Source organism: Symsagittifera roscoffensis, chromosome 6 (genome assembly GCF_963678635.1).
Source record: "Symsagittifera roscoffensis chromosome 6, txSymRosc1.1, whole genome shotgun sequence".
NCBI classification, from domain to species: Eukaryota; Metazoa; Xenacoelomorpha; order Acoela; family Convolutidae; genus Symsagittifera; species Symsagittifera roscoffensis.
Genome location: NC_087067.1, coordinates 35,622,755 through 35,649,736, shown reverse-complemented (window position 1 = coordinate 35,649,736; position 26,982 = coordinate 35,622,755). Strand labels below are relative to the sequence as shown.

The window sequence follows — 26,982 nt, the reverse complement described above, 5'->3', positions numbered from 1 at the left end:
ACGAGTGTGTGATCGTTGGATTTTGTGGTTGAATTGGTTGAAAAGATTGTGTATTAGTTGGATTTTGCATTTGTATTGGTTGTTGATTTCGTGTTTCTGTTGGATTTTGAGAAAAGATTCTATTATATGTATAAGGTTTTTGTGCTCCTTGTCCGCAATATTCTTGGATATACGGTGCAAAAATATCTGGTTGTAAAAAATCGTCATCAGATGATAAGTAATCCGTATGATGAGGTGCTTGCTTTTTATTTTTATTTTGTTGAAAAAATGGGTAATTTTCACTGCGATCCTGTGGGGGATGTGAATTAGTTTGAAAATTTACTGAGTTGGCTGTTGTCATTGGGTTATTCCAATGATGAGAACTTATATGATTATTATCAGGTTTTCGTAGGGGATAATTTGTTTTTGACGAATGTGCGTAGTTATAATTGTGTTCTGCAAAAGTGTTTCTTGTGAACGTTCTTCGTGTTTTTGACGGTATTGTCGTAGTGAGTTAGGACCGAAGTGTAACTCATAGAGTAATTTCGGATAGGGTACACCGTCTGCTCGTCACGCTATCTTATTTTCGGCCGGATAGATTCGTGCAACTTCTTAGTCTAATACCGATCCTAATCTTACTCTTATACTATCTAGTCTCAGGTTGTTTAACTAGTCTCTGCTAGGCTCAATAGATCTAGGGTATACTGGTTTACTGCGGCTGCTGAAGTGCTCGGGAGAGTCCAACTAATTTCTAAGTTAAATTCAAATCTCTCTGGTGCTGAAATTACAAGTAACTTCAGCACTTACAAATAAGTGGGTTGTTAGTTAGATGGATCATGATTGGTTAATATTAAATACTTTACATTGGTAAAACATTTAATTTATCCAATCATAAAATATAGTTTAGATCAGGTTCCACCCATCCGGGTTTTACAGAGTTTTTTAGAACAGTTCTTCTGTAATTCAAGGGTGGATGATGGACGTTGGTATTTGGCGAACATCATAATTTTCTTCCGCTTCTTCTTGTGACAACGACTGAGTCTTTGCAACAAAATCAATTCTGATTTCAGAATGGTTGGCTATGTCAGGTTTTTCTGTTCTTCGGGGAGAACTTCTTTTTGTGTCTGATCTAGCTTGGGAATGGCGTGGAGATTGTGCGTGGAGGGGATGCCTGGTTACTCGGATCTGTACGTATACTTGAACATCGAGGTGGTCATTGGTCTAGTTCAATGAAGTCCTTTTCTGCGAAGTCAAGTCGTACTCTAAATCCTTTGAGTTGTGATTGTGAGCGGCATATCGATTGTAGTTGGTTATTCTCTCTCGAGTGTAGTGAGGTCGTCTTGTCTTTTGATGTTCGTCCTTGGTGTTGTATTCTGATCTATATATTGCATCATGTGATTTTACATTTTATAAAACTTTTATTAGTTTAATATTTTTTAATCATGATTTTAGTTAGTTGTTTTCACAAAAGCTTTTTGTTTTAGTTCGGTTATTTTGAAGAGTTACTCACCCTTGAGTAGCTCTTATTAAAAATAAAGGTGTGGTCACAAAGCGTGGATGTAGCGCGGTGGGTTAGGCCGGCTATAGAGCATGCTCAGGACGTCCTTTCCTGGTGGGTTAGGCCAGGAGTGGGAGTATGATTTCATGCGGTGTTTGTGAGGGGTCCTGTTATGTGACAACGTTTTATGTTGGGTTTGTTGTGGTTTTACTTATGTCTTGTTGGTTATGTACTTTTTCCAAAAAGCAAATTGTTTGTGGTATGGGTTTGTCTTTCGACTTTTTTGTGTTTTATTATTTCTTTCTAAGACTTTATAATAGTCTTCAAAAGAATAAATTATCCAGTTTTAAACTGGGTTAATCCGGTTTGGGTACCGTTGGTTTCCTTTTCTTAGTCATGCTGTTATTCTATGATTTGTGGTATTTAGTAAGCTGCGTTGGTTAGTTTTGTTTAGTATATGATTCCTTTCCAACCGGGTTAAAGGAAAGTTTGAAACTTGTTATCGTGTGTTAGAGTTATTGAGTGTGAAAACTTGAAACTGAAATTCATTATTTTAAACAATTCTTCGTGGGCGAGCTGTGCGAGTGTGGATAGAATTTCTGTGCAAATGAATAAAAATATCAAAAGGTTAGTACTGCAATCGCATTTTATTAATTTACTGCATAGAATTTGGAAATTTACTGCTAGTTATGGGGGAATTTTAAGATACAAATTTTCATCATAATTAGATTTACTGCTGTTGGGGGAAAATTTATAAATTAATTTACTGCATTGGTATTATATTTATTTAATTGTTGGTGCAAAAGTTTAATAGGGTCTTAAACAGTTTTGAAGAAGTTTGCTATTTTTTATTTTTCTTTTGTGAATTTTTCAGATGGTCTAGGATGAAGGCTAAAAATCTAAAGAAAACATGAATAAAGAATGGTGAGTTTTTAATATTTTAACTAGTTAGTGATATCATTTAATTCATACTTACCTGTTAGTCGTCGGGGAAAAAACCGTGGGGGAAGATGTCGTGAATTAGTTCTGAAGTTGTTAGTAGTTTAGCTAGAATGCGGATGATATTTTTAGTCTGAAGTAGTGGCCAAAGCAATTGAAGTGCCTTAATAGTGGTTAGTTCTTCAGTGCCTACTGCAAACTCATAAGGTGTGTTTTGGATTAAGTTATATAATTTGTGGTTAAATTTCGTGTTGTGGATGAATTCTAAAATTGGGATTTCTATAGGCTGTACAAACTCGTGCGGGATAAGGAAGGGTCGGGATTCTTCGGCGTTGAAGGTCTTGGTGATGGGGCAGAAAATGTACATTTGGGTTATGGGGTCATAATTACGAAGAATACCATGGAGGTTAGTGTCTTTAATACAATATGTGAAATTTAGGAAATACGGTGAAGTGTATTTTGAATTGATGAATTGAAAACGATGGTGTGGTTGTCTAGAGGGTGTGTGGAGGTCAAAGTGATTTTGGATGAAACGATAGTAACTGTATGCATGTGTTTGTTTAGTGCGCAACATAATATCATGTGAGCAGTGCAAATCTCTTTCGTGTGGTGCAAGGAAATGAAAGGTTAGTGAAAAGATTTGGAAGCGTTCTTTAAAACTTTCGTATGCTTGTGTGTTTGTTAGTGCTTCTGAAATAATGTGATCAAACTTTCGGTCGAAGATGTTTAGTGTAAATACATATGGTGTCTTGATGAAAAATTTCTCGGTGATTTGTGGATTAGCGAAGCGATCGTCGTCTAAGAATTGATCTTGGTTAGCTCTAATGATGTTGTGATCGTAGTATTCTAGTGTATATTCATTAGCTCTAGGTGCAGTGTGTATTTTTAGTGATTTTTTATATCCAACGTAAGTAAACTGTCTAGCGGTTAGTGGTGTAGTTAGTCGATATAGCATGTCTTTGTTTCGTTCTATATCGATGGAAGTGTTGGATAAAGGTAAGCAAAGAGGGTTAGTGAAATGATAGTATGAGGTCCAAGAGAGAGTGGGCATTAAAACGTATTCATCTACAAAGTTGCGTGTTTCGTTAGTGTCGTGAGGGGTTTTTAAGGTGTATTGTGGAAACGAGGGTAAAGTGATAGCTAAAAATTCTTTAGTGTTAGTATGCTGGGGGTGGTTGATGTATTCACGGGCTGTTCCTGGTTTTGCTGGGAAAGGATGGTTGGGGAATTTTCTTTTAAAAGTGCGGTAAGCTCTGTTAGTGTTTAGTGAAGATATAGTGGATGTGGATGATGGTGTTAAGGATTCAGTATAATTTGAAGAGGGTGTAGGGGGATTGGATGAATTTGTAGTGGAGGAGATTTGGTTTATGGTCGGGGTGTTTAGGTGGTAGGGTTGTTGTTGGAGGGTAATAAAATTATCTAGTTCTGGGGAGATTCGGGGGGTGTCTGGAGAATGAGATGATCGGTCAGAATGGTATGAGGAATAGGTTGGGGTAACTTGGGAAGCATAAGAGGGTGTGGGGGTGATTGGGTCAGGGTTATTGGATAATATGGGTTGAAAAGGGGGTTGAGAAAAATTAGAAGGGTTATGAAAATTATTGGATGGGGATGGTTCTGAGTCGGCAAATTCATCGGGGGTTTCAATATTCGGGTTATTTAGCTGTGAGATGGAATATAAAACTGAGATGTGTGAATTAGTGTCGGAATTCATGCCTGATGTTACATTGCTAGATGGAAAATCGGGTGGCGGGAAAGCAAAAAGTGGTATTATTGGGAATGTAGAGGTAAGATTGGTTGGGTGGGAATTTGATCGGTGTAGTGATCCAAGTTGGCGGCTCATCGTGGGCTAAAAAAATGATTATTTTGAGACTGAAAAGCGGTGGTATGGGGTTGTTCAATAATTTGTTCATAAGTATTATCATCTTGTGGCTGGTGTGTCATTATATGTTGAATGGGACTTTGTGATGTGGTGAGTCGAAAATTTGGGTTATGTGTGATGGCTAAATTTCGAAAATTTCGTGGGACTAGGGATAGTGGATGGTTATTTGGTAGGGGTGGTAATTGTGGTGCCGTTGGCGTTATGTCTACATTGTTATGTTCTTCGTCGTATGTATTTTGTCGTGTTGTTATTTTTGTGTTATATTCTTTTATTTGTGCGTCTAAAAGAATTTTGTTTATAGATGTAGAAAAGATTCCAAAAAATCCTGCAAAGAGTATGCGTGCTACGCTTGCTTGTCTGTTTACTTGTGTGTGTATAGCACATGTATTGTAGATTCCTTTTAAGAGTGAGAAAAGAAATCCAATAAAGTTAAACATTGCGTATAAAATAGTCAATTTTTCTAAGATGTAGTAGGGCCATCCTAGAAAATCAAGGATTTCATTTTTGAGTGTAACAAAGCTAAAAATGTTAATTGGTGATATATCTTGGGGACGGTATTTTTCGCCGTTTAGATATATATAATCTTTAATGTCTTTAAAATATCCGCTATAGTCTTGCGTGTAGATATCGGCAAATCCTGCGGTTTCTGCAAGTTTGCGTAAGTTTTGGTCAATTGATTGTCTTTGTATAGTGTCCATTTGTGTTAATAATTCTTGGAATTGTTGTGTTCTAATGTGATGTTGAATATCTGATTTTGAATAGATTCCTATTGATTGTAAGTCTATATTTGGGTTTCGAGCGATAGCGCGAATGCTTTCTGGTGAAAATTTTTTGAGTGATTGCATTAATGTGGGATATGGAGTGAGAAGATAATATTTATTTTCATCAGGGTTTAGTTGTACTACATTGTGGCTATTTTCTGATCCACATGGGACTGCGGTATCCCAGAAATAGGTTCTTCGTGAAAGTGTATCCACGAAATGTACTTTATTCTTATAAAAGATAGGGATTCTTTTATAACATCGTTTATCTTCAAAAACGTATAGTGGTGATACTTTTTTAGTACAAGTATAAAACCATAAGATGTTTCCTTCGTAGTCTAAAAAATTTGATCTATTTCCTGATAATAAGTATCCTGCGTAGGGTATTTTTAATACTGCTAGTGCAAGTGATTGTAATATTTGTGTTCGTTCTAATTCGCATAGTTGGTGTAGTGTTTCTAATTCGGAGAGTGACATTTCTTGAAAAATGCGGCTAATTGTATAGTCTAGTTTCATATCCAAATGAATATCATAGTGGATATTACCGAAATATGTAGTATTCATTAGTGATAATTCTTGTAAGCGTGTGCTTCTGGTGTCATAAGGTTTTAGATGTCCACCAGGTTGTCCGTTGCTTTTTTCAAAATTAACTGGTATATAGGATGTTCCTTCGTTTAGAGGATGACCTGTGGCATATGGGTCGATTTTTACTTTTCCAGTGGTCATGTCGAATCCTTTTTCGTATTCAACTAATATTTCAGAGTATTGTGTTCTGTGAAGTGGATTCCTGTATTTACATGCAAGTTCTGTTTCTTGATATATTTGAAATCGTGTCAATTTATTTTCTATATTGTCTATGTTTCTAAAATCGGAACTTAGTTTGCGTGATGGATGGACTTGTTCATAAGGAATTGATTGTATGAAATATTTTTTGTGAAATTTTATCATACGAGCGTGTATTTTTGCTACTTGAAATGTTGTACATGTATCTTCGGGGAACCAAACAATTGTTGCTTGTGTTCTTGTTGTAGGGTCGCAATATCCTTGATCATTTTTACAAGGTAGTCGGATTCCTTGATAGATCATTGTATTATCAGATAAATCTCGTGTGAGTTGTATTTTTTCGAGTTGTATTTTCCAATCGAAAAACATTATTTCTTGGTATCCTTTATTTTTTGTGTCTGCTTTGCAGTTTGATGGGTCATTTATACCAATGTGTGGTATCCAATGTTTATCGTGTAGGTCATAGGTTAATCGTCCGTGTGCGCCGTTATACGGGTATTTTTCGTCTAGTTTTATATGTCCTTGGTGTCTTTCAAGTTGTGATTGATGTACAGAGTCTGGAAAAACTTGAAAATTAACTAATTTTCTTTGGGAATTTTTATTTTGTGTGATGTTTAGTCTAAGTAATTCATTTTTACAATCGTCGGGGTTGAGATGTAAAAGACGTTCTATATTACTTTGATAGAATGATTCATGGTCAAGTCGGTTTTTGTTTCCGTTCGAGACTTGTGAACAATGTACTTTCTTTTCGGAAAATGTCGCTGTGAATTTATAACCTGTAACTCTTGTTGCTCGGGCTTTTGAATAGAGTGTTGCTATTATATCTGTGGTTTCTATAGCTTGTGGTTCTGTTTCACATTGTGATACTTGATTTATTGCATATTTGTGTAATGTTTTTTGTTCATTTTCTTCGCAATCATAATGTGTTACTAATAAATCTTGTGGTCCTGTACGAGGGGAAGGGTTTATGTTTTGATTTGAGGTTACTAGAAAAGGGAGTTGAAGAAAAATTAATAACTTTAGAATATACATGTGTATGATAATCCTGAGTATGGGTTATAAAATGTAATGTAACCAATTGTGTTTTTGGTGTATCTGTCGTATTTATATATTACTTCAGTAGTTATAAACGGTGGTGGTAGTGATTGAGCTGTTATGTTAGGTGGATTTAATGGGTAGGGATGTTGTGTAATATTGTTTAATTTAACTGTGATTTCAAACTTTAATTGTAAACTGTTTTGTTGGAGTATTTGAATATTGTGATCACGGATATCGTTGTGAATATCTTGGCGATATTGTAATCTATTAAGTGCCCAGTTATGAAGGCAGTTACTTTCTTGATGCTGTCCAAATAATGGTGGAGGTGCTGTGAATGTATTCCAATCTAATCTTAAAGGAATATTTATTGATGATTGTTCTCGATATCTGGCGTCGAGATTATTTGGAAAATTTAAGTTAAAGGGTGGTGGTGAAAACTGGCTTATTGATGGTGTTGATGGTAGTGATAATGTTTCTGGAAGTGATGAGGATGTTGTTGTATCCGTAGAAATATCTATGGGGTCGTTGACTAAATTTGGTTCACCTTGTGTAAATGAATGTGTAGTCCAATATGGCAGTCGTGATGTTAGGTTTGGGGGGTTAAAAGGATTTTCACGTATTTGTTCAGATGTTGGTGTTGAACCTAAGTAATCTGATGGTAAGCTTGAGGTGCTACGTTGTGAAAAAAGTGTAGGAGTTTCTGGTGTGATACCAGTGGTGTTTTCTGGAGTGGTTTGTGATGGGGATTGAGGTATATCAAAATGAACTCGGGGAGTTTGAAAATTTCTATTTCGTCGAGGATGTATAATTTGTCTATTTATTTCTGTTGTGTTTTGGTTTTGACTAGGATTTCTTATTCTATTTAGTTCTTGTGGTAGTGTTGGGTATAGGTTATATGTTGGTTCGCTTAGAGGTGCTTGTCGTTGAGCTGGTTCTAGTGGTTCTGATAAACGAGCGTGCCGTTCTTCAAAAGTGTATGGATTGTCTTGAAAAGAAATTCGTGTAGATGTTTGAGGATTTTGAGTAGTTGAAGGTGGTGTTGGATTATCTTGGGATGATGTCGGTGAAGACTGATTTTGTGACTGTTGGGTAGCAATTTTTGATGGATTTTTGAATTGTTACTTTAGTGAGAAATTTTGTGTTTATTATAATATTCTTCCAAAAAAAGAATTAGAAGGACTGTTGCTAGGGCAAATGTGAGGATTGCTTTCTTTATACATTTACAGATGGTCAAAATGAGGGATGATAAGAATGCTATGAAAATTACAAATAATAAAAAAATATCGGTTCTACTGAAAATTGTTCGTATCATTTAGACAAGTTGTTAAAATCGTACCTGTGGATATATTCAAGGGTTTTGGAAAGTTGGAGGAATAGTTCGAGTATTGTATAGAAAATTAAAAAAATGTTACAAAAAATGATTAGGATTATTAGAAAAGATTCAAGTATATCAAAAAGAAATATTATAAAGGCTTCAAGTATTGAAAAAAAATGTTTAAAATTTATAAGTATTTGAGCAACTGTTTGAGAGAAGAGCATTTAAGAAATGATCTCTTGGTCGAATATTTTTTGCTGTTTGAGGTGATTTTCTAGTGTGGTCGAATTATTTATTAGTTTTTTGACAAGTGGGTTGAGTTTTGTAAAAAATTGTTGGGGGCAATTTTCATGGTGACTGGGAGGTCGTCTTTTTCTTTATTTTTGTTTGTCAAACGATCCGGGGTATGGTGAGATTTTTATACTTTAGGCTAATTAAAATCTTCATTTTGTTACTTTAGGCTAAGTTATCAAATTTGTTTTGGGGGTATTCGTGGTCTGAGTTGGGGAAATATTGTTGATCTTTGGGTTATTAGATAAGGGAGGGGTACGGTATTATGGTGATATTTATTTTAGCTGTCAAGTTGGAGTGGTTTGCTTATTTTTGACCTGGAGGTTGTAAAGTTATAGTTAGAGATGTGCCTGGAGTTCTAGATTATTCGTCTAATTGATCTTAGTTTGAGTTAGAGAAAGTGGCGGATTGGATGAATCCTATTGGTCTATTTTGAACTAGAATTATTGCGTACTTGTGAGCATGTTATTTTGAGAAATTGAAATGAAAAATGTTACGGGGGTTTCAAGATTGTGAAGTATAAAATCTTAAAATTACTTTTTAAATTCTACTTTCTTTAATATTTTAGATTGGGGGATGAACATTTTGTAGTTTTTACGTGGTTGATTTCGGAGTCTTGTTGTTTTTCTATGTTCAGATTTGTCTATTTCTTCTTGGGGTATTATTTGTTCGGTCATTTTTCTATTTTTTCTTTGTTTTGGAGATTCTTTATGGTTTTGTGTATTGTTTTTGGTGGCGGTTGGTTTTGTGTTTTGATTTTCGGTGGGGTTATCATTTTGTTCTGTGTTTTTCAGATGTGGTTCATTTTGAATGATTTTTAATCCTGTGAAAGAATATAATTGGGTTAATTCGCGGAGTGCGTATTCTTTTGGGTAATAAGGTAATAGGTTGTTTCGATGTTGAACGATTTCTTTTTTGTTTGAGTCGGTAATTTTATATGTGACATCAGTGGGTTTTGTAATTATTTGGTAGGGTCCTTTTCGGAGGGGTTGTAATTTTTTAGAAATTCCTTTTTGAATATTAAAATTAGGTATTAAAACAAATGTTCCAATTTTTAAATCGGAGGCTGGTGTAAAACGTGAATTGATTTGTTCATTTATGTTTTGTCTTTGTAATAACTTTTTCGTTATTTTTTGGTAAATTTCATTGTGTTTCTTATCTCTATTTAAAATCCATTCGGTGTGTGTACCGGAGGCTAGTTTAAGAATTTGTGGGTGATGAAAATGATCTTCATCGTGTGTATGTAAAGGTAGGTTATAACAAATTGAGTCTTTATTTGGTTGACAATAACCTTGTGCGTTTTTATGAGAATTTGCTGTAAACATTATTGGTTTGCGTGGCTTTTGGTTAAAAACCATTTCGTATGGTGACATTCCTAAAGTTGTCGTTATTTGTGAATTATATGCTAAGGGAAATAATTTTACATCTGCTGACCATTCGGTATATTTTGTATCATTTCCGTTGATGATACATCTAAGATATTCTTGTAGTGAACGGTTCATACCTTCGACTAAGCCGTTTGTCCAAGGTGCATGTGATGTACGTGGTTTGTGTTTAATGTTGTATAAATGACATAGTGTTATTATTTCATTATTTATGAATTCTGTACCATTGTCTGTGACTAAAATTTCTGGTAGTCCAAATTTTGCTATCCAGTGTTCATAAAGTGTTGTATATGCGTAATAAGCATTACAATGTGGTACTGGGTTAAGTGCTACATAGTGTGTGAATGCGTCAACAATTACCATAATGTAGGAGTTTCCTTCTGATGAGGGTGAAATTGGTCCTTTAGTATCAAATGAGATACGATGATTAAAGTACAAACTTTGTCCTTTAAAATCTTGTTTTTGTGCTATTTGTTTTTGATTTGGGTAAGGTTTATTTAATTGACATACTACACAGTCATTGCATAGTACTTTTATCCAAATTGGTGCATTTGGGAAATAAAAGTTTTGTATAAAATTTGAATATGTTTTCTCTGATCCAGAGTGTCCTTTAATATTTTGTGTATGTGAAATATTAAAAGCTATAAGAATCATACTTAAAGGGAGACATGGAACTGTAGATTCATTTAATTTGTATTCTAGAAGGTCTGTGTTTTCGTTAATTGTTGTATTATTGAATTTTCGAAAATATCGGAGGAGTGTTTTATTTCCTAAAATGGTTGAATCTGCTTTGATAGGTTTAGTTTTATATTTGTGCCATGATTTCAGTTGTCGAATTACTGGGTCAAGGTTTTGATATTGTTTCAGTGTTGAAATTGTAATTGTTTCTGTTGGGGGGAGAAAAATGTTTTCGATTTCTAATGTAGATAAGGGTATTGTATCAAGTGGGTCGTGAAGGTCAAAAACTTGATTTATTGTGTATTTTGAATCATTTGTTTGTGGTCCTGATAAATTTATTTTATCAGTTAAATCTTCTTTTTCAATTAGTGGAAAATGGTCTTTCTTAGGCAGGTGTTGTTTTGTTCGTTTTTGTTGAGTGTTATTTTTTATCCATTGAGAATATGGGATTGGTTTGAAAGTTGATGTTCCAAGTAAATCAACTTCATAATGATTATTTTGACAATCTAAATAAAGTGGGAAATGTTGTAAATTATTTATTTGTGATTGTTCAATATCAGTTTTAACTGCATATTTGCATTCTAATCGGGGTGATGTTTCGTTTTCTGCAAGGTAGAATTTTATGTTTTTGGGTATTTCAACTGTTGTTTTTCGTGTAAGTAATTCAGGTGGTGTATTTCGACTTAAGGTGTCTGGTAATGCAAGATTTTTTCCTGCAGTCCAAACTATATGTAAGTTTGGAAATTTCATTAGAATTAGTTGAAATCTGTAAACTCGGTGGTTTGGGTTAGATTTTTGTGTAAAGAGAAAGATGATTGGTTTATGGTCTGTGAATAGAACTGTTGGATGTTTTGATCCAAGTATCAGAAATTCATATTCTGTCAGTGTATATATTATGGCTGTACATTCTCTCATTAGAGTTGAGAGTCGTAGCTCTGCTTGAGTGAATAATCGAGAATTTGCTGATATGAGGTTCATTTTATTTGTACCATTATGTGATTGTAATAGTGCTGCACCGATGCCAAAGTTCGAAGCATCGCACATTGCATAAAATGGTTGATCAGGATCTGGAATTGTGTTTGAGATTTGTTCAGTTAAAAGTTTCTTTATTTCATCGAATCGTGTTTGATGTTCTGTATTCCATTCAAAATTATTTTGTTGTCTAAGGATGTTGTAAAATGGTCGTAGATATAATTGCATTTTATAAACATATTTACTTAAAAAGTTTAACATTCCAAGGAATTCTTGGATTTTCTTTTTATTTGTTGGTGGTTGAAGTTTTTGAATAGCGTCAATGCGTGATTTCAGTGGAGTGATTGATTTTCTTTCTATGTTATGTCCTAAGAATTTAACTCTTGTCAAAAAGAAGTGTGATTTATCGGGGGCGGCCTTCAGATTTTCGTTCTGAAGTATTTGGTGATATTTTTCTAAAACATTGAACATTTCGTCTTTTGTTTGTGATTGCATAAAAACATCGTCTAAATAGGTGATTGCGTTTTTCTTGAGTATCAGTGGTCTAAAAATTTTGCTCATAAAAGCTGAAAATGCTGCTGGTCCTATGGATATTCCATAGAATAAGCGGTTGAATTCATATTGTTGGTTTCCGATAACAAATTGTGTTAAACGTCGTGATTGTTCATCTAGTGGCATTTGATTGTATGCACTATTCATATCGGCGGTTGTAAAGTATTTGCCGTTTATTTTTGTTAAAATAACTTGTATTGGTTCAATGGGCCAATTACATTTTGATTCGTCTATAAGTGAATTGAGGTATCTAGCATCGAGAACGATTTTTAATGATTCTCCTTTGGCTAGAATGATAACGGGGTTGATGAATGTGTTGCCTTTTGGTTGTTCTTCTTTATTAACTGGTGATATAATATTGTACTGTTCTAAAATATCGAGTAATCTGTTTACTTTATCATGTAAGTGAATTGGTACTTTACTTGCTCTCTGTTTTTTGAAAACTGCGTCTGGTTTTAATGGGAGATGTAGTGATGAACTGATTTTGCCAACATCGAATTTTGATGTTGCATAGACTGATGAATATTTTATTAGCTGTTTGGCTAACTTTTCAAATTCGTCTTGTGTTATTTGTGAATGTTGGAAATTAAACATTGTTAAAAATTTCTGTTGGTCCTCTGTGTAGTTACTTATATTGAATGTAGGTTTGAAATATGGAGTTTTTGTGAAATAAACCGTATTTCTATTTTCGTTACTTATTATATTATTTATAGATAATTCTTCATTAAGAATTGTAGATTGGCAAATATCTAGTAATTGGAGTATATTATTTACGCGATAGGCTTTTTCGTGTATTGGTGATATTGTAGCGTTGGTTTCACAATATCCTAAAAGTCCTAAAGGTAATGTTACTTGGTAAGGTGTGTTGTTATAAACATGTAAGGAAATAATATCTGAATTCGAATTTTTCAAATATTTTATTGAAGAGATTGTGATTTTGAAAAATTTATGAATAGGTTTGAATTCAAAATCTGACATATAAAATTTTTGTTTGTTTTGTTCTTTATCATATTGGTGAACTTGTTTGATTGAAAAATTATAGATGTTTCCTGATAGTGGTTTCAGGTGTTTTCTTTGTTGGTTATATATTGGATAGAATTTTGAAAAGAATGGTGGTTGTTTATTTAATCTTTGAAAAAATGTTAGGGATGTTTCTTTTGTTTTTGTATATTTATCTTTGATTAATATTTTACTATTTAGTATGTTAATTGTTGGTATATACTTTGAAATAAATGGTATTCCAATGATATTATATTTAATATCAGTGATATGGAATATTTGTTTAAATGGCTTGTTTAGAATTTTACTTTGCTCCATTGTTCTGGTAGGGAGGAGAAATAATTGGATTTTTCCGTAGTTTATCAATGTTGATCCTTGTGCTGTTGCTAGCTTACTGGAGGTTTCAAGAGGTGTTAGCTTTGGATGTAAAGTTTTTATTTCATTCCATGTGGGAATGTTTATTATGTTTGATTCTGCTCCTGAATCAATTAAAAAATCTATTTCAAGGTCTGGTGGTTGAAATTCTTTATTTCTTGGGCTTTCTAAGAGAAATGGTATTGTCCAAATTTTTTCTTTGGGTTGTTCTTTTTGTATATTTTGATAAATGTGGTTTGTATTCAAGCATTTTGTTTTGGTGTTTTTATTGGTTTGATTTGTAGTGTTAATCTCATTTGTTTCTTGCGTTGTTGGTGTGGAATTTATGGGTGTAGTGTAATAATTTTGAAGAAATTCTGATTGATTTTCATATATGTGTGATGGAAAGGGTTGTTCATATATGACAGATTCATAGTCATTTTCGACTTTTATCATATTGATAGAAAGAGTGTTTTCAGTATCACTTTCTGAATCTGATGATGTACAGTTTATTTGATTGAGTTGTAACGTATCAGTTACTGTGTCATCAATACCTGGAGGGTCTGATGTTGTTTCTGGATTAGATTGTACTTGATTGATTTGTCTTTGATGTTTAGGTGTACTACTTCTGTGGCGATTATTAGAATTATTATAGTTATTATTATTTCGGTGTGGTGATTGGGAATAATTTCTATAACGATTATTATAACTTGGGTGTCGATTTTGTGAATTATTTCGCGATCTGTTTTGGTAATTATTGTTTGGTCTGTTATAGTTCGATCTATTATATGAGTTATTCCTTGATCGATTGTTCGGGTAATTCTGGTTTCGGTTGTTTGAATAACTTCTATTTCTATTATAGGAGTAGTTTCTATTCCTATTGTATGATGAATTTCGTGATTGGTTGCTTGGATAGTAGTTATTTCTTGATTGGGAATTAGATCTAGAAACAAATCGTTGTGTATTTGAATTTGATCTGGAGTAGTTATTTCGACTATTTGGTCTATTGTAGTGATTTTGTGATGAATTTTGTGTATTTCTTCGTTCTGGTGATCTTCCTCTATAACTTGAGTTATATGGGGATTGGTTTCTTGTATAACTTGTATTGTTCGGAAGTGGCTTTCCTGAACTGTTGTTGCTGTATACATTTTTGTTTGGTAGATTTTGATCTTTTTTCATGTATTGATAGAATGATTTATTTGGTTCTTTATATTTTTGAGGTTTATTTTGATTGTCTTGCTGTTTTTGTCTACATTCGGAAATACTATGTCCGTATCGTCGGCAATAATTACACCATTTTTTGAAAGATGGTTTGCCTTTAAAGTTTGGGTTCTTTTCGTAAATATTGAGTATTTCAGTGATTTTTTCAACGAGGTCTGTCTCTGATTCCTGTATATTATTAATATTAGTGGGAGTCGTTTCAATTTTGTTAACGTATTGTAATTTCAGATTTTCCGTTTCTTCTAGTTTCATCGTGATTTCTGCTTGTTCTAATTTGTCTACTAGTTTTCGAAAATCTAAATCGGGTTCTCGAATTGAAGAAGGATGGGATGCTCTCTTTTTTATTGCTATTTTCCTTAATTGTGGTGTTAAGGTCATCATTAAGATTTCTGTCATCTTTGTGTTTTTATAGTCATGTGTATTTAGTGAGTATGCTTTTCGAACTAGTGTTTCGATTCGTACTGCTATTTGCTTGATGGTTTCGTTTGGTAATCTGCGAATTTCATTACATAAAACTCTTTGTTGTTGTTTGTTTCTTTCGGAGTCAAACATTTTTGAAAATTCTTGTGTAAATCTTTTCCAGTTTGATTTTATTTCTAGAGGTAGTACTGAAAACCATTTTTGGGCTGCGCCATCTAAGGTTGTTTGTATCAACGCTGTGCGTCGATGTATCCAGTTTTGATGTAGTGGCGTATTAATTGGTTCAGGTCCAATGTTTAAAATCAGGTTTGCTGTTACTGCATTTAAATAATCTTCTACAGAATATTCAGGGTCTGTTCCTGTGAAAACCATTAAAGGTTTGTTTGATGTTATTGATGATCCACCCATAAGGTATGGACTCATTGTCATTTGTAATGATTCTGCTGCATTTGGCATTTGAGAAAAATTTGAAAGTTGGTTTCTTGTTATTTCATGTTGTTGAAGATAATATGGGAGTGGTATTTCATTTTGCATTTGTGATGGTTGATACGAGTGTGCAGTCATTGGATTTTGTTGTTGAATTGGTTGAAAAGATTGTGTATTAATTGGATTTTGTTGTTGAATTGGTTGTTGATGTTGTGCATCTATTGGTTGTGGAGAAAAATTCCTATGATTTGTACGTGTTTTCTGTATTCCTTGTCTACGATGTTCTTGAGTATTTTGTGCAAATATATCTGGTTGTAAAAAATCATCATCTGAGGATAAATAATCCATTTGATAAGATGTTTGTTTTTTATTTTTATTTTGTTGAAAAAATGGGTAATTTTCACTATGATCCCGTGGAGGATTTGTTTGGAAATTTGTTGAATTAGGTTGGGTCATTGGGTTATCCCAATTTCGAGATCTTGTATATTGGTTAAAATTTCTTTGTGGTTGATTATATGTTTTTGATGGATGTGTATAATTATAATTATGGTCTGCAAAGTTGTTTCTAGTGAATGTTTTGCGTGTTTTTGATGGTATTGTCATGGGTCTGTATGTTTGGTAATCCATATGTGAATATTTAGGAGCAACCGAAGGTTTAACGGTTGATTGTAAGGTTACCTGTGTTTGTGAAGGATTTGTATTTCTTGGTGTTGTTAAATTTGGGCGTATTGGTGAAATACTTTGTTGTGTAGTTGTTGTGTGTACAATTTCTTCATTTATGAAGTGTGATGGTGTCTGTTTATCTTGTTGAGTAAGATTCCTAGTTCCATTGAGGTTTTCATTGTGTATAACTGTAGAGTTTAAACTATTATTTTGTGTATCGGGTAAAAATGTATTATAGTTTAATGGTGTTGCATCAATTGTTAACGGTATTACTCTTACATAGTCTCTTATGTAAGATATCGTACTTATTGCTTGACTTGAGATTGATTGTGGGAAGCTTATAAATGCGGGATGAGACCATTCGGGGTCCCAAACATAATCTGATTGTTCTGTGATAGCGGTATCATCGTTCGAGTTTTGGGGTCTAAAATTTTTTCTTGCTTGTGCAATTAAATCAATATTATGTGTGAAATAATCTATTATGAACCATGCCAAGATTTTTTGTAAATCGTGTTTTGTATGTTGTGAAACGTCGTCTTTCGTGAAATTTTCTTTAATGATGTTTAAATAACTAGAGAGTAGTGTGATTTCATGTCGTACTCTTAAATGTTTAGATGTTTCTGTCGGTGAGACATTTGTTAATGGGAGTTCATTTTCTAATATCGAAATATAACTATATATTATTGCGAAAACTTCATTGGTGAAAATGGAGTTTGCTCTTTGTGAGTTATGGTATTGGATGCTTTTTATATATTCTGAAAAAACTTTTGAAAATTCTAAATCAAGATCGTCTGTTTGAATAGTATATGTTCTATTATTATGGTTTGGGGAAGTGAATTCTATAGAGTAGATTCCATACTGTTGTGTTATGTTGCATATATCTTTTAGATAGTGATCTATGATTTGTCTTTTGATTTTTACATCGGGGAACTCTGTTTTACATGGACTAATTCCGGGTTCAAATAAATTTACGAGTAAATTTTGACAAAATATGTGTTGTCCTCTATCGGTATCTGCATCTATTATAAAAGGAAAGATTTCATCATCATCTGGAGTTTCTTCACCTGGAGTGTGCGTTGAGCTCATTTTTTCGTTCGATGACTGTTAATATGTAATTATTAATGTGTCGAATTGGTTGATTCCAATTGTATAGATGTACTGGTTTGTGTTTGTACTGTTTTTTTATTCTTCTTTTTCCTCTTTGTGATGAATTTGAAGTTGTTTCTGAGTCAGAAAAATATAATTGATCGTGAAGTGGGTAATTTTTATCTATTGATTCTTTTAGTTTGTAAAGTTCGTCTAAACTGTTGGTTTCTGATTCTGAAAATGCGTTTCGATTTTTTGAAAATCTTTTTCGTGTTATTTGTCTTTGTTTAGTTATTATTTTCCTCTTTAGTGTTTGTCGTTTTGTTCGAATGTATCCAACTGTTTGTGTATGAGGTGTGATTACAAGGTCGTATTTTTTGTTATCTATTTCACAATTGTGTAAAACGATTGTTTGTTTATTTCCTAGGTTTTTAAATGACATAAGGTTTAGAATGACGGATGCAAAGGGTTGTTAAATGATTTCTATTTTCCTAAACTGTTAGTTCTTACGATTTTTTGGTTAGCTTAACCTGGGTCTATTTGTTCAGGGTTGGAGAGAAAAGTATATCGATTCCGAAGAATGATTTTTACTTTCTCGTGACTAGTATAAGCTAAGGTGTTAACTTACTTAATCTTACTTAGGGGTAGTGATTGTGTTCAAGGGTTGGAGAATAGTAAATCGATCCACAAGGTTCAGGTATAATTAGAACGCGAGTAGTTCGTTAGATACTATTTTAAACTTACTAAGTCTAAGATTTATCCTGGGTCTGGTAAGAGGGGGGGTCAAGTGAAGGATGAATAACCGAAGTTCTTCACTATTTATCCTAATTTGAATGATTAGTTTTGTTTAAAAATTTCTATTAGTCTTGGGTCTTTAGAAAGGGTTGGGTAGTGAATCGACGTTTGAGGTCGTTAGACACTAATTAAGTGGGTGGGGGAGAACAAAGTTGTTCTGTTTGATCCAAGGATAAGCCTTGATGATCAAGTTTGAAATTTAATTAAGTAGAAAATGATTTAAGATCCAAGGATAAGCCTTGATGATCTGATTTTAAATTAAGTGACTTTAAGTTTTTTTAAAGTTTTAAATTTGTGTAAAGGAAAGATTTAGTGTTTTATGATGTTAGTGAGTTGATGATTGCTGTTATGTTTTAGGTGATGAAGCTGGAACAACAGGATGATTTATGATTACTAACCATTTATTGTCATGCTACTAATTTTTATTTTTATTTTCCAATAAATATTTTTCAAACATGTTTTGTATAATACTGCAGAGTTTTAGGAAAACGATCTTAGATCTTTTTATCAATCGTTATTGTATAATATTAATTTTTTTTAGCGCCTGTAATGATTTTGAAGAGTAACTTCAAGGTTTTATGTTTGCAAATGGAAATCTAAATTCATTGCAAGTAGTATTCGAAATATAAAAGTTTGTTCTGGCTTTTGCCGAACTATCATATAACTATACGGCAAGTTTCTACTTTGTCGTATGTCGTCTTTGGTTCGAGGTCTTCTTCCAATTCCGGGTAGTTCTGTTATGGTTCGGAATATTGGCTCTGATCTATTGAGTCGGAGAGACATTTCAATTAAATTATTGTCGTATAACATTTTGTAAATGTTTTTGTCTAATTTCTAATCTATTTTTGGTTAATTCTAATCTAGTAAGGTCTTGTTCGAGACTTATGGTCGCACCAGATGAGTTATGACCGAAGTGTAACCCATAGAGTAATTTCGGATAGGGTACACCGTCTGCTCGTCACGCTATCTTATTTTCGGCCGGATAGATTCGTGCAACTTCTTAGTCTAATACCGATCCTAATCTTACTCTTATACTATCTAGTCTCAGGTTGTTTAACTAGTCTCTGCTAGGCTCAATAGATCTAGGGTATACTGGTTTACTGCGGCTGCTGAAGTGCTCGGGAGAGTCCAACTAATTTCTAAGTTAAATTCAAATCTCTCTGGTGCTGAAATTACAAGTAACTTCAGCACTTACAAATAAGTGGGTTGTTAGTTAGATGGATCATGATTGGTTAATATTAAATACTTTACATTGGTAAAACATTTAATTTATCCAATCATAAAATATAGTTTAGATCAGGTTCCATTTGCTTTTGCTTTATATCTCAAAACATTTTATTAGTTTCTCTGAGTTTACCTCATACAATTCGCCTCATACAATTCTTTTTGAATAACTTGCAGTTTCATTCTACGCTTCTATCCTACTTTTGTGAATAAAAACAAAAAAATTGATTTTGATTTCACAGCTTTCTTAATTTCATGGGAACTTTGAGATTTTTAGGATTCTGCATTTCTAACGTCACAGACAATTTTTCTTGCGACTTTTCTGACAGTGATTGCCCTAAAAGTAATGACTTGCAGCAAGCAAATGACTACAATGCAATGTAGCTCATGTAAGCTGAGTAACTTCAAATCCTGATCTTTTTTACGAACCAAAAACTTTTATAACGACCTAAAAAACAATTAATGAAATCCTTTGTAAATTGATCTACCTTTGGCAATTGGGATTCATAAAACTGAATTTCATGCTCTATGTAATCTCAAAAAAAATCGATTCAAATCGATCATGATCAAAGGTTTGTCAGTGCAGGTAAGACAAAACTGTTTATAATGGGCACACAACACTAATTGCTAATTGGAATTGAACTTTTCGACTTACTATTAAAAACTGAGTTTCATCTTCGTCTTCATCGGACGGCTCCACCCACACAATCACCATCTCATGAGTGGTTACTGACTCCACCCACATGTTGACACAGTCAGACAAGATCACAGAGTTGTTCCTGCATCCCCTGGAGAGCACATTGTTCAGAGACCGGTGAATCCAGATCCCATTCGTATTTGTTTCTGAAACGATGAAACTTCATAATTTTTCGCGAGCGGTGGTGAAGTGGTTACGTTTCCGCCACTCAATGGAAACGTCGGCTGATCGAGACCACTATGATCCGTGATCGTTGCTTGAGGGTGGGGCAATACTCCACTGCCCAGAAAAGTAGCCAAAAAAAGTAGCCAAAAAAATGTAATTCCTAAGCAGAGGAGAAACAGCGGTTCTCTGTGCAGTGGTGGATTTAGAGAGTGAGGGCGGAAGCCCCTCTCAAGGATTCGACCCCCTCACTAACCAAAAGGATAGAAAACAACTTTCGGTGTTGAACCAACTCCTCACGTTAAGAAAAAAGAAAATTCCAAATAGTAGGTCAATTATTGTTGAATACACATGCTTACCAAAAAATTGTCAATTTTTTAGCGATAAAAAAGCTGAATATATTTTTGGAGAAAACTGCAAAAATAATTCGGAGCACTTGTTTTGTTGGAAATTGTTCCAACACTAAGTTTTCACAGTAATCAATCAATTTGCTGAGAAAATTGAAAACCAAAATTTAAGCAGAAATCTTGTCATTCATTCTTAAATTATTGCTTCATTGATAAAAAGTAGTGTTTGTAGACTAGCAGTGTTCTAGGTTCTTTGTTTTTGTCAGTTTCAAACCGCATTCATCTTTTGACCTTCAAGTACTATGGCATTTTAAAGAGGGGAGCGGTGGTTAAGTGGTTACGTCTCCGCCTCTCAATCGAAAAGTCGGATGTTGGAGGCCCACCATGATCTGTGCTCGATGTCTGAGGGGGTGAGGGCAACATTACCCAGCCCAGAAAAATAGCCAAAAACCGCATGTAAATTTTAACCAGGGGCACAACAGCGGTTCTCCGTGAAGAGCTGAACAGCTCGTATGTCGGTCCTTTCCCTTGTGGATGAATTATCAGAAAGAAAAGATATGCACATGGTTTGGAGCTCAACCGAACTCGTCAAAACCCTTTGATATAACTGGCGACGACTGGAATCCCGATATTCCTCCATGCGCAAAATGCTTCTCATATAATTCCATTTATGAAACTTACGAAAAAAAGCGTATCTTACAGGTTCTAAATATCCGCATTGCATGTGAACAATTTTACAAGGCTTATCATAAGCAATTTGAATTAAAGTCTTACAAAAGTAAGCAAAAAAAAGTTGGATAATTCTGATTAGTCGTAAAGTGATTTTTTTTCGACGAAAGTTTTTCAAAAATATGCAAGCCTATAACTTGATCCCTATTACCTTACGCGGCTAAACTGTGAACTGGTTTCTGCGTACAGATACCTGTAACGTAAAACTTGTGGACACATTTGTTTTGCCGCAGATTCCGCAACAAACAAATTTGGCTTATCGTTCTGGATTGCGCATCAAAAATTGATTCTGCAAATTTACGTGAAAACCTCAAAACTTGTTGCGGGAATCCGCAATTTTGTTTATCAAACTGAACTAAATCAGTTCTGGCGTATGAACAGTTAAAAACTAGGGCTATAACTATTATCTAGCAAATGCAGAATATAAAAGCAAGTAATTAACAATGGAATTCATGATCAAATGTCAAATCATTGGGTAACTGAATTGTGGATGTACCTTTTTGCATTTCACAGCAATCATTTTTGGAATTTTAGTTTTGGAAGCACAACAGCACACATCACTGATTTTTTAAATATGTTTGTGGAATACGCAAACTGTTCCGGATTCCGCAAATACTCTTGCCGATTCCGCAAATTCGCCTGACTTTGGAGCAATTTTGAGCGGTACAGTATTTCAGCTGTTGGCGTGTGAAAATCAAAACAGCAAAATATCAAAGAAAAGTAGAAATTTTTTTTAGTCATTCACGGTAATTATGTTTTTTGAATTGTACCTAGGAGATAATTTCATTACTTAAATCGGATTTCTGGTTTCTGTTCTGGAAAGATCCTTGATAATTGTGTTGATTACAAGGAATTAGGTTTTTGTGACAAATGAATTAAGTTAGAAAACGCTGCTGAAGTAACGCGGTTGATGTGCATTCAGGAAAAATGTCTGCGATACAATTTGACAAATGTCATACGATAATCTTAGGTAGAGATTGTCCAAAAGATTTTTTTCCAATGATACGAGTTTGGGCAACTTTTAATACATGAGAGCAAGTTTGGGATCAATAAGGCTTCCATCTTTTTGGAGCGCAAACTCAATTCTTTCATCGCCAAACCATTTCAAATTAAAATGCACGCAAAGTTTGTTTTCTATGTGTCTATAAAGTAGTTCACAGCTGATGTCAAACAACAAATCCAATAACACAAAGTGTTTTTTGTTTTGTTTTAAGTACCGTTTTTTTTTTGTTTTTGTACTTTAAACTTCAGCCATTTACAATAATCTAAGTGTTTTTGATTCAATTTTTTGAAAAAATTATGATAAAATGCTCGTCATGCAATTATCACAAGTAACACAAATAATCATCGGAATGGTTTGAGAAATATATAAAAATTAAGCTTTCTCAGTGTTGATTCAAACGACATTAGAAAAATTCCAAAAAAATTTTCAGCGTCGAGAAAAACCAATTTGAAAATTTTGATTTTGTGCCTAATATCGAGCGAATGAGGTGAGTGAGCAGGTCTATTTTGTTTTTCAACCAAAATTGTTTAATGCAAAAAAGTATAGTTTTGACTGAAAATATATATCATAATAAAGCCATTTCAGCTCTGATTTGAACAACAGTAAAAAAAAAAAAACTGTCCCAGCGTTGAGAAAAACCGCTATGAAATTTTTGAGTCTTAGTCCATATTCGATCTGGTAGAGCAACCAAACAGGCTCATCATAGAAAAAAGCAATCAAACTTAAGTTGAAAAATTGTTTTTGAAGTTAGCTTCATCTTTGGAATAAAATTTTCAAAATTTCAAAACACTCAGTTCTTTTAATGAAACGGTTGGCCAATTTACCTACCTTACAAATGACTAACAATTTTTTCAGGTCACAATCGAACTTTGTATTTATTTTGACAATTGCTATTAAACTAATTTTTGCAGAACATACATCCAAATTTAAATCATTCACAAAAAGCAGAACACTTTTATTGTTTGCATGAGTTGAAGTTGAATTAGTTTTTCTAAGTTTATCGGTTATTCTTAACCGTTCAGTTTCATATAGATAATTTTGTTTTTGTCAGGGTCAAGAAGTTAACTTTTTCCTCATATGCAAGCTGAATGCCTATATTGGCAACTCACAAGATTCGACAACAAAAATATGAAAATGAAACAATTGTTTCGATTTTATATGAAGAAAACATGTCGCAGATAGAGTAAAAAAGCACTTGGAATGTTCAGGGATTTGCGTTATTATCAGCAGCCATGGTAGTTTCAAAAAAAGTTTTAAACGAAAAAAATGCTAGTTTCGAAAAGCTGATGATGTTGAAAACAAGGAATTGTTTGGAAATAATTTTTGCTCACGAAAACAAAAAAAGATAATGATACGATTCTTTAGTTACCATGAGAGCTTCTCTTCAGACAGTTTTTGATATTTCAGGTAGCCTTTTTATTACTTTTTTTAACTCACCTGATTATTGATTGTGTCTTGAGCTCAAAATCGGAAAGATTTTAGCCTGTGGCCATTTTTTGCAAAAAAATGAGGTTTGAAAAATGCCATTTCGCTAATTTGGTATAACTGACGCGCAATGACTTAGTTGTTTTAAAGCTTGAATGGCTATCAAATCATTCCAATTGAATAACGCAGATACTTTGGTTTTATTATTAAGTTAAGAGAAGAAAATCTAAATTTTTGTACTACACACTGCTCATTACGGGATAAAATAGAAATAATTACCAACTTCTTTTTCATTTATCTAGCATGTGATCATTTTGGGTTATCAAAAGCTCTTTTTTATTTGCAAAATTTCATGACACTTTAGATAAAAAAAGAAATCTCCATAATTTTTCAGAAATTGATAGCAGGAACATCTTTCCCATTTCAAACTCAGAGTTCGGATATCTTCCTCATCGCTTTGCAAATATGCGTCAGTGTGATTTGATGCTAAATGAAATTGGCCCGAAGAAAAAAAATTAAGTGATCAAGTATATTTTTCTTTTTTCTTTGAAAAGGGAAACAAGGAAGATATGACTTTTTATCACCGCAATCGCTTTTTTAGGACTTAAAAGCAAGTTTCTGATAAACTTGATAAATTCTGAGGACCCTAGCTGTTTGAATCAATTATCGACACAAGTTACAGCGGGTAACGTTGGTTGTAATATGAATCATCAAATTGGTACTAACTCTGATAAATTGATTTATAATTTTCTTAATGATCTTAAACACTCTTAAAATGTTATCCAAAATTTTATTTATCAGTCATTTTCAATCTAACATAGTTTGGAAATTTTTTTAGATTGAAATTATGTTAGATAAAATTATATAGTCGAGAATATCTGAACTACAAACATTTTCTTTCTGATTGAATTCCATATTGTAAGAAGTAGCTGCAGGGTTAAAAACAGCAAACTTACCGATAGAAGTAATGTTTTTGAGGTGTAAATCAGTGGCTAGTAATTGGCACTGTTTGACAGCTGTGTTGAAATTGTATGATTTGCAGGGAGTGTTGAACACACACAAGTTGCCACAATACATTTCCCCCACAATTTCATCTACCTTCAAAAAGGCGAAGTCGCCCAGTAATTTGTCATTTGAACGAATATGCTGACTGGATGGAAAGCTAAAAAATACAATATCAACTTCAAAATTAGTTTTTCAAATTAAGCCTGCTTGTAGATGCAGCTTGATTTTGCACAGAGAGAAAGGATCATTCTACAAAAAACTGACAACAATTAATCAAAAAAAAGGAAAATCTTAATTTATAAGAAAAACTATATCTGAACAAAAATACATTGCATGCAAAAAGGGGAGGGAGAGATTCTCGTAAGAATTGATACCTCCTTCTTTATGTATTATTGTTCAAAATGTTTTATTTATAAATTATACAAGGTAATGCAGTAGTTCCAAAAAGGGGGAGATCCCGAAAACTAAATTCAAACAATTGTAAACCTTTAAATAAAGAAAAACATATTGGCAGAACCTTTAAGATGTAAAGTTTTGAAGAGAACTTATGGCTTGCGGATGACAACTCGCCTCAAGTGACTTAGTTCACAATAGCACAGACGGATATCTTTTGATATGTATAGATTAAAACTTAAGTTTGTTAGCAAACGTGATCATTAAAGGTAAAATTTTGAGACCCAAAATTGACACTACAACTATTGTAGTTTTTTTTCACAAATAATCAGTTTTATACGGAAAACATTAGTAATGAAATTCCCCCTGTTGCAAATAGGTGGAATTAATTACAGAAATCCGAAAAATCCAAACTATTTTGCATTTTGCGAGTATCGCTCGCAAATAAATTCTTGTTGTTGAATCGATTCGATAATTACGGTTTAACAATACAAAATCTGCTTAAAAATATTATCCATTTTCGTCACTGTGGGTCAATTAAAAATCAGGAATCTATTTAGTTGCTATTCCTCTCCGTCGTGATGTGCGATCATACGAAAATCATTTCAAGCTAGCCCCCTCCTTTTCAAGACAAACACAGTATGTTGGTGGAGTTAGGAGCGCCGGTGGTTTATTACCGCCAGCCCCCAGCGTTCTAAAAATCATCCAAAACTTGTTGCTTAAACGTTTTTTAAGAGTTTTGCTCAGACCTCCCAGCCACATGTTGACAAATTCTAGTTAAAAAATGCTGGTCAAATGAGTCTCTTAATAGTTAACCGGATTTGTGAAATTGATTTTGAGTGACAAATACATAGAAGAGGTTTAATTTTTGAGTTAAATAGCTCCCGTTTTCTCTTTTACATAGAAGATCTTTTACCTGACTTCTCTCCTATGAAGGGGTTCTTCTTCGACCAATCTGTCCCCACATATGAAACAAGCACGCAGTCCGCGCCCTGCTGCAAAGTTAAGCCAGAAAAGAATCTCAAAAATAGTCTCCATTTAAAATAAACTGGCATAAAAGATGACCGCATTAAACGACGCGCAGGTGTTCAAACGGTGTTTCTAAAAGTAAACTTGGGAACTGAAAACGAACAAATGGAAAAGAACATTTTTTTGAGAAGCAAATATGTTTTGGAAATCAGGTGACTGCTTTTGTCCTCACAAACATGAGCAATTGTATTCAAAATATTTTACTGCTGTTGTGCTGATTGCATGTGTCGAGGCGCTATGTTTTGACCGACTCTACCAAAATTTCTTTTAAAAAAACAGTTAGTAAATTTTTAACATCCAAAATTTTGCTGGATGTTCAACAAACTGCATCTCTTGAAGCCGAAATTACATCAGAATAACGTAAATTGCATCAGAAATCCGTATAACTATATAATAAAAACAGTGACAATCTATAAATATGTTGTTTAACAAAATTAACATTCGGCTTGATGAAACGGGGTACTCTTATCTTTCGGCTTGTTGACCTATCACCAAAATTTTAGCTGCTTAAAAATAATACTTATGAGGTGTCTTTTTGAAAAGTTTTCATCGCAACTTCAGTTTAAAATTGGTCGCTTTAAATTTTTTTTGTTAGCTCTTTTAACTCCAGAAAATCTCGTTCCTTTCTTGCAGGTGAAATCAACGAGGAAACCCAACAGAATAAAGTGTAAGACGTTTCCTGAAAAACTAAATGAGGCAAACCCCAGGGGCTGAGGAGCGTTGCAGGTAAATTAAAAAGGAGCTGATTACCCGAGTCGAGATTTTTCACCTAATTTGAAGCAAGATTTGAGCGGTTTGAGCGGTTTTTTTAGACAATTACGCTCAAAATCTTGCTTCAAAATGAGCGGTTTGAGCGGTTTTTGAACGGTTTATCTAAAAAAACCGCTCAAAAACCGCGCAAGATTTGAACGGTTCTGAGCGGTTTATCTAAATA

At 33.7% G+C, this 26,982-nt stretch overlaps 1 protein-coding gene across 1 annotated transcript in view; it reads right to left on the bottom strand.

Annotated features, from left to right (window-relative positions):
- The window catches only part of LOC134848705 (uncharacterized), a 52,099-nt gene extending 25,973 nt beyond the window's left edge, over positions 1–26,126 (bottom strand). Inside the window, exons 1-3 of the mRNA XM_063866220.1 lie at positions 25,936–26,126; positions 24,578–24,783; positions 19,914–20,101 (exon numbers count right to left, since the gene is read on the bottom strand). Of these exons, the coding sequence (XP_063722290.1) occupies positions 19,914–20,101; positions 24,578–24,783; positions 25,936–26,057 (516 nt within the window). The 5' untranslated portion in view covers positions 26,058–26,126. The remainder of the gene's footprint in view (positions 1–19,913; positions 20,102–24,577; positions 24,784–25,935) is intronic.
- Positions 26,127–26,982: the final 856 nt, after the last annotated feature.